Below are 16,817 nucleotides of genomic sequence, written 5' to 3'. Positions count from 1 at the left end.
ACAGAACTTGAGGGGGAAAGAAGTGGTGGAACCTTCAAATTTATATGTCCTCATGATTGTCATGGTGGAAAACCTTATAGCAATTCATATGCTTGTGTGAGGAGGCATCTTTGTGGGGTAATGGAGAATGATGAAAATAAGGGTGCCATAGGGATCTCACTTTGCCCTAAGTTATTAATGGAACAAATGCAAAAGTACATCAAAATAGAGGAGGCTGCACAAAAAAGACAAAGTAAGAAACAAAAACTTCATTCCAATGCAAGTCCAACCTCTAGATTTGGTGGTCACAATTCAACTCCTCTTGGTACTTATGGAACAATTTCTTGAATATTGGTTGGAGGGATGATGTGGATGCAAAAGAGGTTTGGTTTCTTTATGATTGCGGTAAACCATTCAGTGTGCTTTGCTCTCCCTACTGGCATGATTTGGTTAAGGCCATTAATGAAGCCCCAAAAGGATACAAGAACCCCAACTATGAGAAAGTTAGAACTTTGTTATTAGACATAGAAACAACAAAAAGTCATAAAGATTTTACGCGATTTACGACATAGAAACAACAACATACATGGCGGTACTATTCCACATCTACAATGTTTGGCAATATGGGTGCTCTCGCAGGTGGTGAAAATTTCTTCTGCAAAGAGTGGTTGGAGCACCTATAGTTTCATCCATGGTGTCAAAAGAAATAGGTTAAATGTAAATTGCGCAGAGAGCTTGGTTTATGTTCATTACAACTTGTATTTGTTGTCCCATTACTGTGAGTAAGCAATGATAAATAAAGACTTGAACGTTTGGGACAAAAATCCAAAGGGGGACAATTTGGAGGATGGAGTGTTGTATTTAGTTATGCAGTGGCATGGCCCATATGTTCAAGTCTTCAACAACAATAATAGGGGCTTCATCTCCAGTTCCACAGCGACTGCATGGAGGCTCACATAGCGTTGTGGTGGTGTGAGGAGAGATTAGTAGATAGATTTATAGTTCAATATTTTTTTTTTGTTATAGCCTATAGATGACAAATCAGAGTCTTAGACTTTAGTGTTGTGAATTTGAACTTTTTGGTCTTCCTACTTCAGTGTATAGATGGTGTTGGCCAAATGTCTTTTTTGTAAACATTACTATTTGGTCATGTTGGCAGTTGCTAACTTGCTAGATAAGTTATCTGAATGTTTTAACTTCTATATGCTTAAAAATTTGATGTTTGTTTGTAATTGCTAGAATCTAGATGGTTGATGGTTGAATAATTAATCATTTTTGTACTATAGATGCCATATTTGTTTAATTTATGTACAAATATGCATTTTTTGTATCTTTTGCAATTAATTTGGTATTTTGGTTTTTTTTTGAATACAAGTGCAAAATAACACTCGAATAATTAATCATTGTTGTACTATAGATGCCATAGTTGTTTAATTTATGTACAAATATGCATTTTTTTTATCTTTTGCAATTAATTTGGTATTTTGGTTTTTTTTTTTAATATAAGTGCAAAATATAACACACACACACACCTGCGCTTTGTTTTTTGTTTGTTTACTTTTCTTTTTATATTTTGGTTTTGTTTTGTTTTGGTTTTATTATTTATCTGGAAAATCACACTTCCATTGCTTCGCTTCCAAAAAACATCCCCGCTTTGTCACCACATCATGCAACATTGGTCCAGCCCCATCGTGACCCGTTGCCGCTATCTGACTTTGCTCCCTCTACAGTGATTTGATTGATCTTACCCCCTGTAGTCATAACCTGTTTGATTTGTTGATCTTGCCCCTATAGTTGCAACCCATTTGATCGATCAATCTTGGCCCCTATAGTGGCTTCCCATTCAATCGACCTTGATGGTTGATGGCTAAGTGGGTTTGACACCTCACTTAGGCTGTCAGCTCTACCCCTTTTTATTTTAATTTTCTTTATAAGCAACAATTTTTTTGAATTTTGGGCACTCCTCCCCCCTTACGCAACATTTTTTTTAATAAATTGTGTCCATACAATGGTATGGGTTTGTGCAACTGATTTCTGGCACTATAAAAAATTAAAATCTGCCTCGTACGATTGTGGCCGAACCTAGCCTCAACAATCCTATACGAATCTATCTTTTGCGTGATTAAGAGATTTGTTTTTAGAGTTTTTTTTGCTTTGATACCATGTTAGTTTTCTTGCGAACCTAGCACTTGAAAACTCATTGACCAAGCATATTATAGATCTATTGAATGAAAGCACGACTAGATTCTTAACTTAATTAGTGGAAGCAAATTTCACATTAACCAATCTCAATCACGAGGACACAAATATATTCTGCCCAATCAATAGCTTTTCATTAAGATTCAGAAATTAGTTGGGCTCTCGTCCTAGGATAATGGTCCAACTGAAAAAAATACTGATTACAATGCTTTGGATCTGATCCAATCGATCAGGCCCGAGATTGGTCCTCAATCTCCTTGGTTGACCTGGATCTCCAACACTTCCCTTTTTTCACTTCGTGAGACTCGGGACACTAGAGTATCACACTCCTCATTGAGATGCATTTCTCAATGTCTTGTGCTGTTGTATGGTGTGTCTTCTCTTCTCTTTAGCCTTGCTTTTATAAGTTTACATTGAGCTAAATCCCTAACCCTAATCTCCAAAGTGATTGATGGTTGAGATTAGATCTTTTGTCACTTGAGATCAAGGGCTAAGATTCATTAAAGTAATTATTTCTCTTTTTCTAACTTTAGCTCAATTAGCCAACATAATAATTATCTGCCTTCCTACGCCAAGACTCAGGCTAAGTTACAAAAGCAACTTCTTCACACTATAGCAAGTATCTTAAGGAGATCTGTGGGCAACTCTTGGACGCATAGACACAACTTAGGCTTGTGTAGAAGTACCTGCCCAAACTACAAACATCAACAAAGTGCTCCTAACTTGGATTTCACAAAGTCTGGGTACTGCAAAGCACAAGATAAGCTCAAGTGTGCAAGCATTTTATTGAATCACCAAGTATATTTAACTTTGTGTGTTGTGATTAGCTGTTGTGCTTGTGTGAATGTTCTCAACTCGGTGTTCAATGATATTTACCATGTGAGGCATTCAAATGAATTTAGATTGGTTGAAAGCACAATTAACATTCAAAAGACCATGTCATTTTGTTCATTCTAAGGCATGCATGAGATGTAAGCCACAAATTTATTTTGAGTTGTATTGTTAAGACAGTCTTGTCCTCAACCTATATGTAAGAATGCTTTTTAAAGATCTGAATATCAATTAGGGGAATCTCTTCAAGAGTTCCATGTGGAGATGCCTATTCAGGTTGTTCAAAAGTCACTATTGTAGAGTCTCAATTTCTAGAGTAGTTCACAAGATGTTTCTAGAATTACCACAGAAATAGTGCAGTAGAAATTGAGCCAATAATCACAACCATTTACCAACAAAATGATGCCCCAATGCCGAGGTCTTAATGTTCACAAACCAGAATTGAATCAACTTCAAAGTGATGCTGTGAGCCAAGTTATGTTGTTCAGTAATGAGCTTTTGGTGCATTTCTTATTGATGATAACTTTTTATGAGGTTCTGTGTGAAGATCGATCAAGAAACCTGAGAGATACATCATTTAAATGAGTATTCTGTTCAAATCATTTAAACGTGAACAACATCATCATAAAGTACACTAACCACATGATTTTAAAGCAGTTGAGACATGTTTTTCATTGTTTCGTCTAAAAACATCTTTCTTTTGTTTGCAATGTCTTGACCCTATCTAAGCAATAACATGTTTGGTTATTTTTGCCCTTTTATATATTGTTGCCTTTCCTAATTATAAAGTAAAGATCCTTCATTAATTACAGTTTTGTTTTATAACCTAATTTTAGTACTGCATGCGTAATTTCCTTGCAGGCAAGAAATAATGCTCGGGTTCTTATTTCTGGATCCCTTGATTTATTTAGCAACAAGTATGTATCATGGTTTATGCCCCGATTTAGATGCTCAAGACTTTATTCTGCTCTAGTTAGATTGGGATTCTATACATGATACTGATGTTTAGCTTTCACAGGTTTTTCAAATCCCCTGTTAAAAAGTTTGGCAGTTCAGTTGAGTAAGTATTTTGGTTTCTTCATTCTACTATATTGTTCATCTGTTTTATTAGATTTGTTGTGGTGCCTGTAACTGCTGGAATTCACTAGTAAAAATTTATATTTATGTTTATCAATGTTGCTTTTGGTTTTCTTTTTCTTTTAATCTCTTTTCAACTGATGTACTATGGAATGTGTTGTTACATGTGTCAAGATAGATATCATATGTCGGAAGTTGTTGCAATTATCTTTAGATGCTTTGCAGGAGTTATTTAAACTTTATGTCGTGCCAGGATACATTTAGGAAGAGAAGGCTGTTAAAAGCAGTGAAAAGGAAAGAGAAGGGGTCTATTTTAAAGGTCTGTAATAGGTATGGAGGGAGCAACGTGCTTGATGCAAATGAATTACCGATTCACATGAGATTTTTATCAAGGAGGGCAATAACTTAGGGTGTTGTAGCTGAGAATCAAGTCTTACCAAAGGATGCTACAAGGAATTAGAATAAAGTTTGTGCATTTTTGAGCTTCAATAATATTATTCGGACTCCAGATTGCACTGAACTGAATATTTGAGCACCGCCCTAAAACTTGTTTGGCATGGTGAATGGCTTAATCTGAATACACATACAAATACAGCTTAACATTGAAAATTGGCAGTTGATATGTATTACCATTGTCATAGTCATGCCATTATGTTGTATCAAGTGTCTTAAAAAACAGCTGAATTGGAACTGAAACCAGCCAGTTTGACCCTCATTTCTGATGGACCAATGCTTGAACTGGTTCAGTGATTGGTTCTGTACTGAACAGATCAGTTTGGTATGAAGCTGGTTAGAGCGGCTGGTTCAACCGGTTCCAATCTGAACTGACCTGGGCCTTCTGATTGCTAAAACTGGAAAACATAAATAATTATACAGCTGAAATACCTAACTCACCTAAACCCTGAGAAAGGACACCCCCAAACTCTTACCATCACACCTCTGTCATTGATCTTTTCTGAGAATATGGTGTCTGTGGAGTTTTGGTGATTCAGGGTGCGCTTAAGGTAATTTGGCATTTTGTTTGTAGGCTGCTTGTGTTGGATTTGCCATTTTGCTATATTCACCCTTCCATGATACATACATGAGCAAACGTTGCATATTTAGTGTCTAATGATTTTGATTTATGTTGACATACAAGGATGTGTATTTTTTTAATTAAAATTTTCACATATATTTAGTGAATCAGTTCAGGAACGAGTTTGTCAGCTGGTTCAGACTGGTTTTTGGCAATGTTGATAACATCACCGATTTTTTGGTTATGTGCCATTGTGTTTTTTTTGGCCGGCCGATTTATCAGCCAGAAAAAATGACCACAACCTAAAAAATCATTGAGCTGGCGGAATCCATTAGGATTTAAACGATTTTGGGTTTTCTTTTTTTCCCATTTGTGTTTCTTGGTTGTTGGAGAAGGAGGGCTTGTGGTCATCAACGCTCATAGTGGAGATAGCTAAACAACTATCATCGTCACCATCAAGGATTTTTTAGTAGAGGAAGGGTTCAATTTCATTTGTCAACTGATGTTGAATTTTCCATTCACAGGTATGTAAAAATGCACGATGTTAAGACTGTTTTTCTCATATATTTATGCATGCCTGCTTCCCTCTTTGCTCGCCTCTTTTCTTAACTACATTTGGTGTAAGGCCATGGCTTTGTACTGCTACAGGCAGGGTTGTCAAGCAACCTGTTGACCACTACGTGTCAATGACCATAGCAGTACACCCCTTTTTTTCGAAAAAGGGATAGTGCCTGATTGATGTGTTCGTGTCGTCCAGCTATCATCATCAGCTTGATCATCATCTTATAATGTAAACCCAGTCTGCATGTGTATAATGTAAATAATCTCAGCAGATTTGTGTCGTGCATGTAATTACCTAGGTAAACCTACTTTTCTGGTGACGATCTACATTCTGGGAGGTTTTTTGTCTCATTGATCCATTCTTGGATGGTCGGTAGAGTTTTCCTTCAGCCTTACCCCCAAAGCCAAAATGGATTTTGTCACTGGGATCTTAGGGGAGTCTTAGTGTTTTAGATCGAGTCTATGTAAAAGTCATTTGGAAATAATCCTAACTATTTGATTAGGTTATTTTATTACACATTGTTTGATTTGCTAGATTATATGTGTCGCAGAATTGGGTAGTCTGTGAAGGTCTTTTGCAAATGGGTTTTCCCCCTTGAGATGAAAAAAATGTGAAAATCATGATGTAAAGTGTCTTGAGGGCTGGAAAAATAATTTATCCCCCCATAGGTTAATTAATTAAATTTTCTGGTAAAAAATTAATTAAAATGCTAAGCCAGAAATTTAATTAATTCTAAGTCCTAGGTAAATTTAAATTCTTCGAAGGCAAAATTCGTTGGTCCTTTAAAATTAAATTTTAAGAGGTCCCGGGACTAAGGTAAATTGATTATTTCGCTAAATTTTAAGCCTTTGGTCCCTGGGGTTAAGTCAAAGTCAAAATTTTGAGGAAATTAATTCAAAAATTTAATTTTTGAATTAATTAAAATGCATTAAATTAAAAAATTCGAATTTCCTCAAGAATTTAAAATTTCGATAGATGAGATTAAAAGAAATTTTGATTCTCATCAACGGTCGAGATTGCTTTGACGAGGATCACTTGAACTAGCCGTTGGAGGATTTATCTTTAAATAGGAGGTCATTTGTCAGTCAATTCATAGGATCTTTGGATTGTGTGCTAAGCGAAAAACTCTCTTGTAATTTTTTTATGAACAATAAAGAAAGACTTTGGGGTTAGTTTCTGTTGGTGTTACTCTTCGTGGAAATACTGTAAGATGTGTCATTTTCATGCATAGATTTCTTTTTAGCCATTGATGATAACTTTTTGAAGAGTGATTTGAGTACATGTATCTTGCTCAGTGACTGAGGTTTGAATGATAATTTAAGTTTTGAATATAATAGCAGGTATTTCTATTTATCTGAATTTCATTATTGTTTTCTCACCTTATGTTGATGGTTGAATTGAGTTTTGCAGGAAAGTCTTGATTTTTTAGATCATCGGGCATTTGGGGAAGTTCTTGGTTGAACCAACCAACTCCTGATCCGTGTTTTCTAAAGAGCCCAGCTTAATTTGATCCCAGGCTTATCATAAGATTTTTTTATGGGTGATGCATGAAGGGTTTTGAGCTCAGTTCCTCTTCTAAAATTCAAAAAGTTTAATTTTTTCAGTGCTAAATCGATAGATCTGGCTTTTGAGAGCCTTAGATTATCAGATCTGGCTTTTGAGAGCCTTAGATTATCAGATCTGGGAGCGGAGTTGGACTCACACTCCCTAGATCTGATAGATTTGCCATTCATGTACATAGATCTGTAATTATTTTTGGTTTTTTGACTTGGGTTTTTCTGGGTTTTTGTATATATCATTTGGGTGTTTTATTGTTGTCTTGCAGATGCAGATCTGAAAAGGAAAACTATGCAGAATCCAGATCTAGACCCTGGAGGGTAAGGTCTGGATCTCTGAGGTTCATCAACATCATTTTGCAGGAATTTTATTCAAAAGAATTTTGCAGTCCAGGGTTTCAAATTTTTTTTTGTTATTTATTTGTTTTCTTATCTGGAAGATTTTTTTAGGATTTCACCAACAAAATTTTAAACAGAAGTATAACATTTTGATCAAGGTTTTATGGAAATTTCTGGGGTTTTCTGGATACCATCTTTTTGAGTTTATCATTTTGCTAGTTGGGTTTTCGTCTTGTTGCAAAATTTCGAATTTTTTTTCACAGGACCCTCGCTGCCCTCCTCAGCGCTGCCCACATCAAGCACTGTCATCTTTTATCCCAAAGCTCTTCCTACAGCCCTCTCCAGATCCTCAAACCCTTGCTGGCAACCATAACCGCATTTCAAAATCTCTTCCATCCTCACGCAGTCCCTCAACTCGCATCCTTCTACCTGCACGCTACCACCCTGCTTGCAGTCCCTTCTTCCTCACGCTTTTCCAACCCATTAATCCGCAGTCACTCCTCAAAAAACCCCGTCCAACATTTCTCATCCTCACGCAGTCCTTTTTGCTCCGTCGATTTGCTAGTAGTAGCTTTCCTCCACACAATCTCTTTTCCCCGTGGCTCCTTTCATACCCTCGCTATCCATCCACACAAACCTACAAATCTTGCTGCACCGTCCTCCAATCCTTCCGCAACCACCAATCTCCATTCCGCTGTTAGAGTACCTCACCAACTCCCTTGGCCTCCTATCTACGTCTATTCTTAACCCTTAAATGCTCCATTCCGTTGTCCAGATCCACACACATTCCCTAACGCTGCTTGCCCTCCTCGCGTTTTGCTCTAGCCATCTAACAAATTCGTCCTACCCTTGGCCCTCGTACCTCGCTGCTCCACATGTTGCCTCTACCTTCGTATCCCCTCGTTGCTTTGTTGAACTGCTCTCCAAAACCTCGCTGTCAAACCTGCATAACACAACAACAAGCATTCGATTTATTTTATTTGTTATGTATGCGTACGATTAGGGTTAGAGTAGGTATTTTTTTTTTAATTTCATCTGGTTTTCGACTTAGATTAGGCCCCTTTTAATTTTTAAATTCGACTTTATTTTTTATTTTTGTTTGATTCATTAAAAATTAAAAGTTAAAAAAATTTTCGATTTTGGTTTTCACTTTTATCTTGGTTGGCTTTCATTTCAATTTTATTTTATTTTATTTTAAAAAAATTAAAAATTCCTAAAATTTTAAGAAGCTAAAAATCTAAAAAAAAAAATCCAAAACAATTAAAAAATTCTAACCTAAAGTTCCTTAGTATTATTTGGTGATTAAATGCATTTTTTATATTTCTCTATGGTCAAGATGCTATAAATGTTTTAAATTATATTGGCTGTAGGAGAAAGTTAAATGTTCTAGATTTGGGCCATTAAATGAAAATTATTTTAAATCTAGAATATTTTGCATATTGCATCTTTGGGCGTTTATATTGATCATTCATGATTGTCACTATTTGTTGCATATTGGAAAGTTGTCTTGGATAACTTGTTTTCTTACTTAATTTGCGGTTAATTGAACATAAAGGCACTGATTGTCACTATTTGTCGCATATTGGAAAGTTGTCCTGGATAACTTGTTTTCTTACTTAATTTGCGGTTAATTGAACATAAAGGCATTGGTCTATAATTGTTTCTATCTCATGGTCGTGTATTCGTTACATTAGTGTTTAATCTATTCATCTGAGTTAATCGAGATTCATTTAAATTCATTAAGTTGTCCAGCATTAAAATCTCCTAGAGCCTGTGTTTAACAGGTTACCCCCATCCATTCATCTTAGGGACTACCCTCCTTGACTTGCCTAGGAGAGAGTCTAAATGGAGTGAGTAAGGATCAAGAGTGACAACCTTTACTTTGAGCGTTGTCGCGGTGCCTAGACACTCTGTGCAACAACACAACCCATGACCTTTTCCCGTAGAAGGGGGAGAGCACGTTGATGTAAGATAGCTAATTGCTAGTTTTGTTTCTTTTGTCATTGTACGTCTACCTTATGATGATGAGATACATTTATATATGTTATGTGATGTTATTCTTTTTTTTTTTACGTGGTTCATGGACCCTGAGATCGTTGACCAGATTCCCCTGAAGGGATCACTTCATGCAGGCTCAACCATGGAGCCTGACCTCGAGAGTGTTGAGAGAATTGAACCTGTGACCTCCCAATAGCAAAGGTGCTTTAATGATGGGGACTCAACAAATTGAGCTAACCCTCGAGGCTATATTTGATGTTATTTTATATTGGTTCTCCACTTTTGAGTCCTTGATTGGACAACTATCAGGATTCAGGGTTGGGACTCACCATGAATTGTGGCACATTCCCAATTATGTAACTCAAATCTATTATTGTAGTGGTGAGGTAGATCAAACAGTACACCAATCTGCCTATATAAAGTTGCATTCACTGGCCTCCAATTTTCACGAGTTGATAACCTCACTCCCATTTCAATAGGGGTTGCCACTATCATGCAACCCTCCACATTGAATGTATATTAGTATTTCTTTTGCAGGGAGTTACAAATTTGGTCTGAGACAAAATTGTGCTACCATCCATCTTTGCCTTAATTCCAATCCTAATTATGAAGTATGCCCAAATCCACGAGTTGAAAGAATTTGTGCTGCTCACCATTTATTGCCTTGGTGATTTTACATCTAATGATTATATCATCTTAATACAACATCACAATCACAATATCATCAACATGTTCTTTTTAAGGGGGGGTGGGGGTGCAAGTGTTTATGAATAATTTTTTATCTAATGGACTTCTCTTGAACCTGTTTGTCCCAAAATTCTCATCTATATTTGCTTACGCCATGTTAAGACTATTTGAGTTTATATAGTGCCATTTTTCTACTTACCAACAAGATGCTCTTTCTTTTTAGGACACAGCCTTGTGGCTGTTGTATATATGCTTAATCTTCAAAATCTTTGTTTAGAAAGGCACATTAAACATCCATTTGGTGAATTGTCCACTTGAATTGAACCGGCATTGCTAATGTTAGTTTAACGGTGTTTATTTTCCTTACAGATGCAAGTTTTCACCATAATCAATACCTTCCTTTTGTGCAAAATCTTTTGCCACTGACCTTGCCTCATGCTTGTAAACTAAGCCATTTACTTTATACCTTGTCCCATAGACTCAACCGCAACTAATTGCACTTTAACTTTAGGCAATTTTATGAGTTCTATTTTTCTAAACATAATTGTATTTTACGTCAATGGTTGTCCCATTCCTCTCTTCCATCTGCTTCTTGTATATGTCGAATGGAATCATTTGACATGGATAGCCCAATAATTGCCAATGCTTCCTTCCCCTTCCTATCAAATACTTATTATTCCCCATAAGCTTCTCTGGGTCGTATTTTTTTTGCCACAGGAAATATCATATAGATTCATGACTACCCGGGTATTATAGATTTTAAGTTCTGGATGGGATTTTTTTTTTCATTATTTTTATATGCATTGTTTGTGGAAAAATAATGCTTTGATCACCTCAAACCATTAAAAATATTTTACCAAAAGAACCCAACAAAAATGCTCAAAAATTCACTGAAGAACCTTCGAATAATTAATGTTTGCTTAAGATGTTTGAAAGAAAAGAAACCAGTACACAATAAGAGTATTTGTGTGTAGATTTGTGTAGAAGAGTAAGTAGGTAAATGTGTTATTGACAAATTATAAAAATGGTGCTTACAATTCTTCATGACAGTGTGCCTATATAGGCATTGACTGGCCATGAAGATAGGTGGTCACATCTTTTGACCAATGTCCCTTCATAATTAATGGGACATTAATTAATTACATTAGTTAATTATTATTATTAATATTTGATATTCAATGTTTATTTATTAATTGATGTTTGTCATGAATATTTTGTTCATAACATTGCCACCCCCTTAAAGATGCTTTGTCCTCAAAGCATAATCAAAAGGGTTTCTGCTAGTTGAACATTGTTGCCATGGAGTGGCATCTTTATCTTGATTGATGTAGTCTACACGAGTACTTGTACCTTCCTTGAAGTTGGGAGTGTTAACACCATATAATTTATAATGTCGTCTTTGCCAGTTAAACTCAATGAATTGTTCTTCAAGGTTTGTCATATAGCTTCCTAGTTGTATTAACCACTCTGTAGCTAGAACTACGTCCATTTCTTTGAGTGGTAGGGCAAATAGATCTATTTGTAGCTCCAGTTCTTGTATTTGGATTCAAGCCTTGTAGTTATCACATTCTCCTATTTCCTTGAACTTTTGCCCAGTGGCGACAGACATGGTCAGGTCCTTGATTGGGCATATACAAAGATCAAGTTGTTTAACAGGATCGATGTTTATACCATTGTGAGTACTACCAGAATCTACAAGTATATTGACATCTCTGCCTCTTATGAGCCCCTTGAACTTTAGGGTTTTAGGCTATGAAACCGGATTCGTCCAAAACCCTGGACGAATCCCGAATCGGACGAATCGGACACGATTCTGTCCTGACACGTGTCACTCTGCACGGATTCGTCGTGTCATCTTGGGGCACGTCGTGTCCAGGGCGTGTTCGAAAAAGGGAAAACGTGTCACGAAATTTGAGAACGAGTCCTGGTTTCCGGTTAGTTTTTCGGGCTGCTGCTAGGTTAAAAAGCGCTGTTGTGTCTCCCATTTGACCGCAATTGCAAAGGAAACACTGAAACAACGATTTGGCAAACCCGATTCACCAGTTGCAGCGAGGAGGACCGCATTGCAGGTTAGTTTGCAATTCACTGTTTTCGTTTTCAGTTGTGTACAGCCGCCAGCATGAATACCACCAAGCCGGCAAGCCCACGATTAATCTCTTACTAAGTTACTGGTATATATATATATATATATATATAATTATATACCAAGTTGGTGAAGATTAGAACGAGCAGACATCAATGTATAACAACCTTGCAAACAGCCCATGAAAAAAAAGCATGAAACATAAAACAGGTAAATGGTTGAGGTAGGAAATATGAAAGTAAAGCAAATGCTAAAGAGAAACAAAGGGAAATGTGACAATGCATCCTGAACAGATTTTGATGGATATGTCTGGCCCATATCAGTCATTACAGGAGCTAAAAGGAAGAGACCATAGAGATAGGATAATGCTACAAAGGATGCAAGATAATCAACAAGTTGAAACTAACAGAATTCGGGCATTGAAGCGGGCCATCAAAAACAGTTTCCATGAGAATCTGTAGTGGATGGATTGAAATCAAATATCAATAAGAAGATAACATGCGAGACAACAGATAAAAATGCATATCAGAAGTTAAAGAATCTGAGCAGATACTATCCTTTGAGTAAGCAGGGCAAAACAATAACTTCTGCCAATTAACTAGAAGTTAATGAATTTGAACAGATACAAAACTTTGGGTAAGTGGGTCAAAGCAATAACTTCTGCCAATTGACTAGATTAAACCATAAATGAGTCTCGGTAGAAAAAATTTCAGGCACCCATCTGCAACTCAATAAATATTGGCAACTTTTATATTGAAATTATGTGATTAATGGTTAACAAATTTGGCACCCTCATGTTCCATACAGAAATATATGAAGGACATCAGACATGCAAGCTAAGCAAGATTTTGCTTGCACACAAATCTAGATAAACCAACATACATTACCTGAAGAAGCTTCAGATTGTTGAGAAATCAATATAAATTAAAATTTGTATAAGAAATATGCTAATATCTAATTTTTAATGTATATATATATATATATATTTAAATATATTATAAATTTATATATATATATATTTTTTTAATAAAATAATATATAACATGTCCTAACGTGTCCTGTTCCGGGGGTCAGCGTGTCCCGAATCCGACACCACGAATCCCGAATCCTACGTGTCCCGAATCCCCGTGTCAGGTGACTTAGGTTTTAGGACATAATCTCCTCCTCATGTTTGTTGGTGGTGTAGTAAGCTTAATGATCCTTCTTGGAGATTGGTTTCTCTTCTTTTGAAGATGTGGTGGAACATATTTTGTAGTTGCTTCTTGTTCTTGATCTTTGGGAGAGTTACTATTTTCATCATAGTTTTTCTAGTCACATGAGATTGCAGCTAATGATGGTTGCTTAGAATTTGAGTCTTCACTGTGTGACAATGATTCCTTCATCGCGTTCCTGCACTTCAACTTGCTTCCCATTTACCATTTTATAGTAGCGCAAGGATGTGTTTTCACATTTATGTCTTGGCGTCCAGTTTTCTCCACATTTGGGACAATTATTTTTCCTTTTTGTTTTTTGTTTTTTGTTTTTGTTTTCTTCCGACTCATTTCTTGAAGTATATAACTTCTTGTTAAGGTATCTTCCTTGAATGATGACATTCTAAACTTATGTTTTCTTTCGATAATTATTGCTGCATGTCTAGCTTCTTCAATGGTCTTGGGTTTATATAGTTTTAATTCTTCTCGAATGTACTCTTTAAGCCCACATCTATACATTTTTAGTAGTTCCTCGTCTGAGAACCCTCTTTGTCTTATAGCTAATACTTCCCACTCGTGGGTATATTCGCTTACAGATCCTTTTTGCTTGAGGTGAACGATTTTTCCGTAAACTTCGTGTTCTTCTTCGTTATGGAACCTTTTGAGCAAGGCATCTACAAAATTTTTCCAGTCAAACGAACGAGCCTCACATCTGTTGGATCACCATAGGAACCAATCACATGCTTCAACTTCCACGTTGTTAGATGTGGTCATGACCTTCTCTTGTTCACCTATTGGCCGGTTTGCTCTGAAGATGGCGTCCATTTTATTTACTTACACAATGGCGCCCTTATGGTCCTTACCATCGTACTTAGGTAATTTCCTTTTAATTCTGTGCTAGTATTTTTTGGAAAATTTTGTATAGTACTAACTTCCTTGGAACTGTATATGTGATATTCGTGGGACTTCGCGCATCGACGAGAATTCATGACTTTGAAACACTTCGCCTTTTGGAGTCTTGGGACTTTGTGGTGACTCTTGTGTGCTTAAGGGATTAAAGGGTGGATTGACTCCTTCCATAAACTGGCTCATCACGTTCTCTATTTTATTGATATTAATTGCAATCTGGTCTTGAGTGCTAATTATCCTCTTGTTTTTTTCCGAATTCCTCCTACTTCCTTTCGACATTGTCAAGGCACTGGCGCATTCTATCGATTTCCTCTTGGGTTTTTATTTACTTATTTTTAATTAAATAATTATAATTAGTATATAATAGTTATAATTAGATTAATTATAATTTATAACTATGATTTGTGTAATGAACGGACGTCGAGTGAAGGAGTAATGAATCGACAGATGGATGGTGGTATCGGATGACTTTTTGGTTTGCAACGATAACACAGGCCGCAACTGGACAATGTGAAAAGATGGTGGTCGGGAGGTGTCAGGCTTGTCGGTTAGTGATAAACAACGTTGGGTAGAGGGTAACAACGAAGGAGGGCTTGTGATTGAACAAGGAGCAGGGTGCAAACCAGGAAATGGTTGTGGGGTGGGGGGGTGAAGGCACGAGTCAGTTGTGGATGGTTGAAGCAATGTTAATGAAGTTTCGACCAACGAAGGGAGACACAGTTGGAATGAGAGCACCATGGACAGGGAGCAACGTGGACCGATGGTTGATTGCGGACAGGGTACGGGGATGACAACATGAATACAAGGAGCGAGAGGCAAGGTGTTGACTAGATTGGGGTGCGGCTTTGGATAGGGAACACACATAGTAGCGTACGAATTCGCTGGAGTGATGAATAACTCGAAGATTGCATCATAACATTAATTGGGTCTGATACCACTAAAACAGAGGAAACCAGTACACAATAAGAGCATTTGTGTAGTAGAGTAAATAGGTAAATGTGTTATTGATAAAATATAAAAATGGGGCTTACAATTCTTTGTGGCGATGTGCCTATATAGGCATTGACTGGCCACGAAGATAGGTGGTCACATCTTTTGACCAATGTCCCTTCATAATTAATGGGACATTAATTAATTATTATTATTAATATTTGTTATTTAATGTTTGTTTATTAATTGATGTTTGTCATGAATATTTTATTCATAACAATGTTAAACCTATCCCTTCTTAAATATTATCCTCGGGCACTAAAACCCTCTTTAGAAAGTCATTTTTTAAAATAATTTGAAGGTTTACCCTTTTTAAATGGCCTTCTTTTGACTTTTAAAAGGATGTCATTCCTATATTATTTCTAGCCAAAGAAATAGTAGATGCACAAAAGAACCCAAGAAATAATTTTCGAAAAGAACACAAAAAAATGTTTAGCAATTACATAGGAACCTTGGAACAATTTACTTTTGCTTAAGAAGTTAGACCAATTCTTCTTAGAAATTGCCGCCTGGCACTAAAGCCCCTCTTTAGAAAGTTATGTTTTGAAATAATTTAAAAATTTACCCTTTAAATGGTCCACATTTGACTTTTAAAAGGGTAACATTCCTTTATTGTTTCTAACCAAAGAATAAAGAATGACTAATTATAGATGCACAAGAGATTTTTTTTAATAAAAGGTTCCTTTGACTTTAATGGAACAATATTACATCACGTTTGTACAAAGAAATGAGCCGCAAATGAAATCATCACAAACAATAACATAGCTCAAAGTCAAGTTGGCAAATTACCAAAATGAACATGAGTGTCAAGTGTCGATAGACAAAGTATAAGAAAATAAGAAGTCCATGAAGCAACAATATATGGCTGTATGATTGAGCATAAACACATACATTAACTTGTGACGGGAACTGAATGTTGGGTGATAGATCGTCATGTTCCTTGGAGGGGTTGGCTTTATTGTTTTCAAATTGCAAGAACCAACCCTGAGAATATGTCACTTTGTTGGGTTGGTGAGGGAGACCAATTGTGTCTTTGCACATGCCTCTCTCTAACACATGACCAAACCATTGGGTTATCTACCCTTTACTCCAGAATAGGCCAATTGATCATGGGAAATGCTTAATGGTACCTTGTTCAAGTTGCAGGGGGCCTTGCATGCGTCTCTCTAGTTGAGGAAGAAAAATTCTAAGAGGTGGTAACGGGGGGAGGAGATTCCACATACATCATTTTGATGGTGGAATCCTTTCAATGCAACAAAATTTGTTGATGCTTATATGCTTGGAACACATTTATCTATCTATTTCGCAAATACAATATAACAACGGCTAGCCTAACCAAAGTAATTATTAAATGTACAATCCTTCTAAACATTCCTTGTTTTAGCTTTGATTGTTATTTCAA

General features: G+C 36.4%; 1 protein-coding gene across 1 annotated transcript in view; it reads left to right on the top strand.

Moving 5' to 3' along the window:
- The window catches only part of DGL1 (dolichyl-diphosphooligosaccharide-protein glycosyltransferase 48kDa subunit family protein), a 69,596-nt gene that overhangs the window by 30,992 nt on the left and 21,787 nt on the right, over nucleotides 1-16,817 (top strand). Inside the window, exons 6-7 of the mRNA XM_089438344.1 lie at nucleotides 3,871-3,926; nucleotides 4,028-4,069. Of these exons, the coding sequence (XP_089294470.1) occupies nucleotides 3,871-3,926; nucleotides 4,028-4,069 (98 nt within the window). The remainder of the gene's footprint in view (nucleotides 1-3,870; nucleotides 3,927-4,027; nucleotides 4,070-16,817) is intronic.

This window comes from Pinus tabuliformis, chromosome 9 (assembly GCF_031772625.1).
Source record: "Pinus tabuliformis cultivar Carrire ecotype Pingquan chromosome 9, CPIR1, whole genome shotgun sequence".
Taxonomy (NCBI): domain Eukaryota; kingdom Viridiplantae; phylum Streptophyta; class Pinopsida; order Pinales; family Pinaceae; genus Pinus; species Pinus tabuliformis.
Note: the sequence above shows the minus strand (reverse complement) of the source record. Positions and strands in the feature narration are given on the sequence as shown.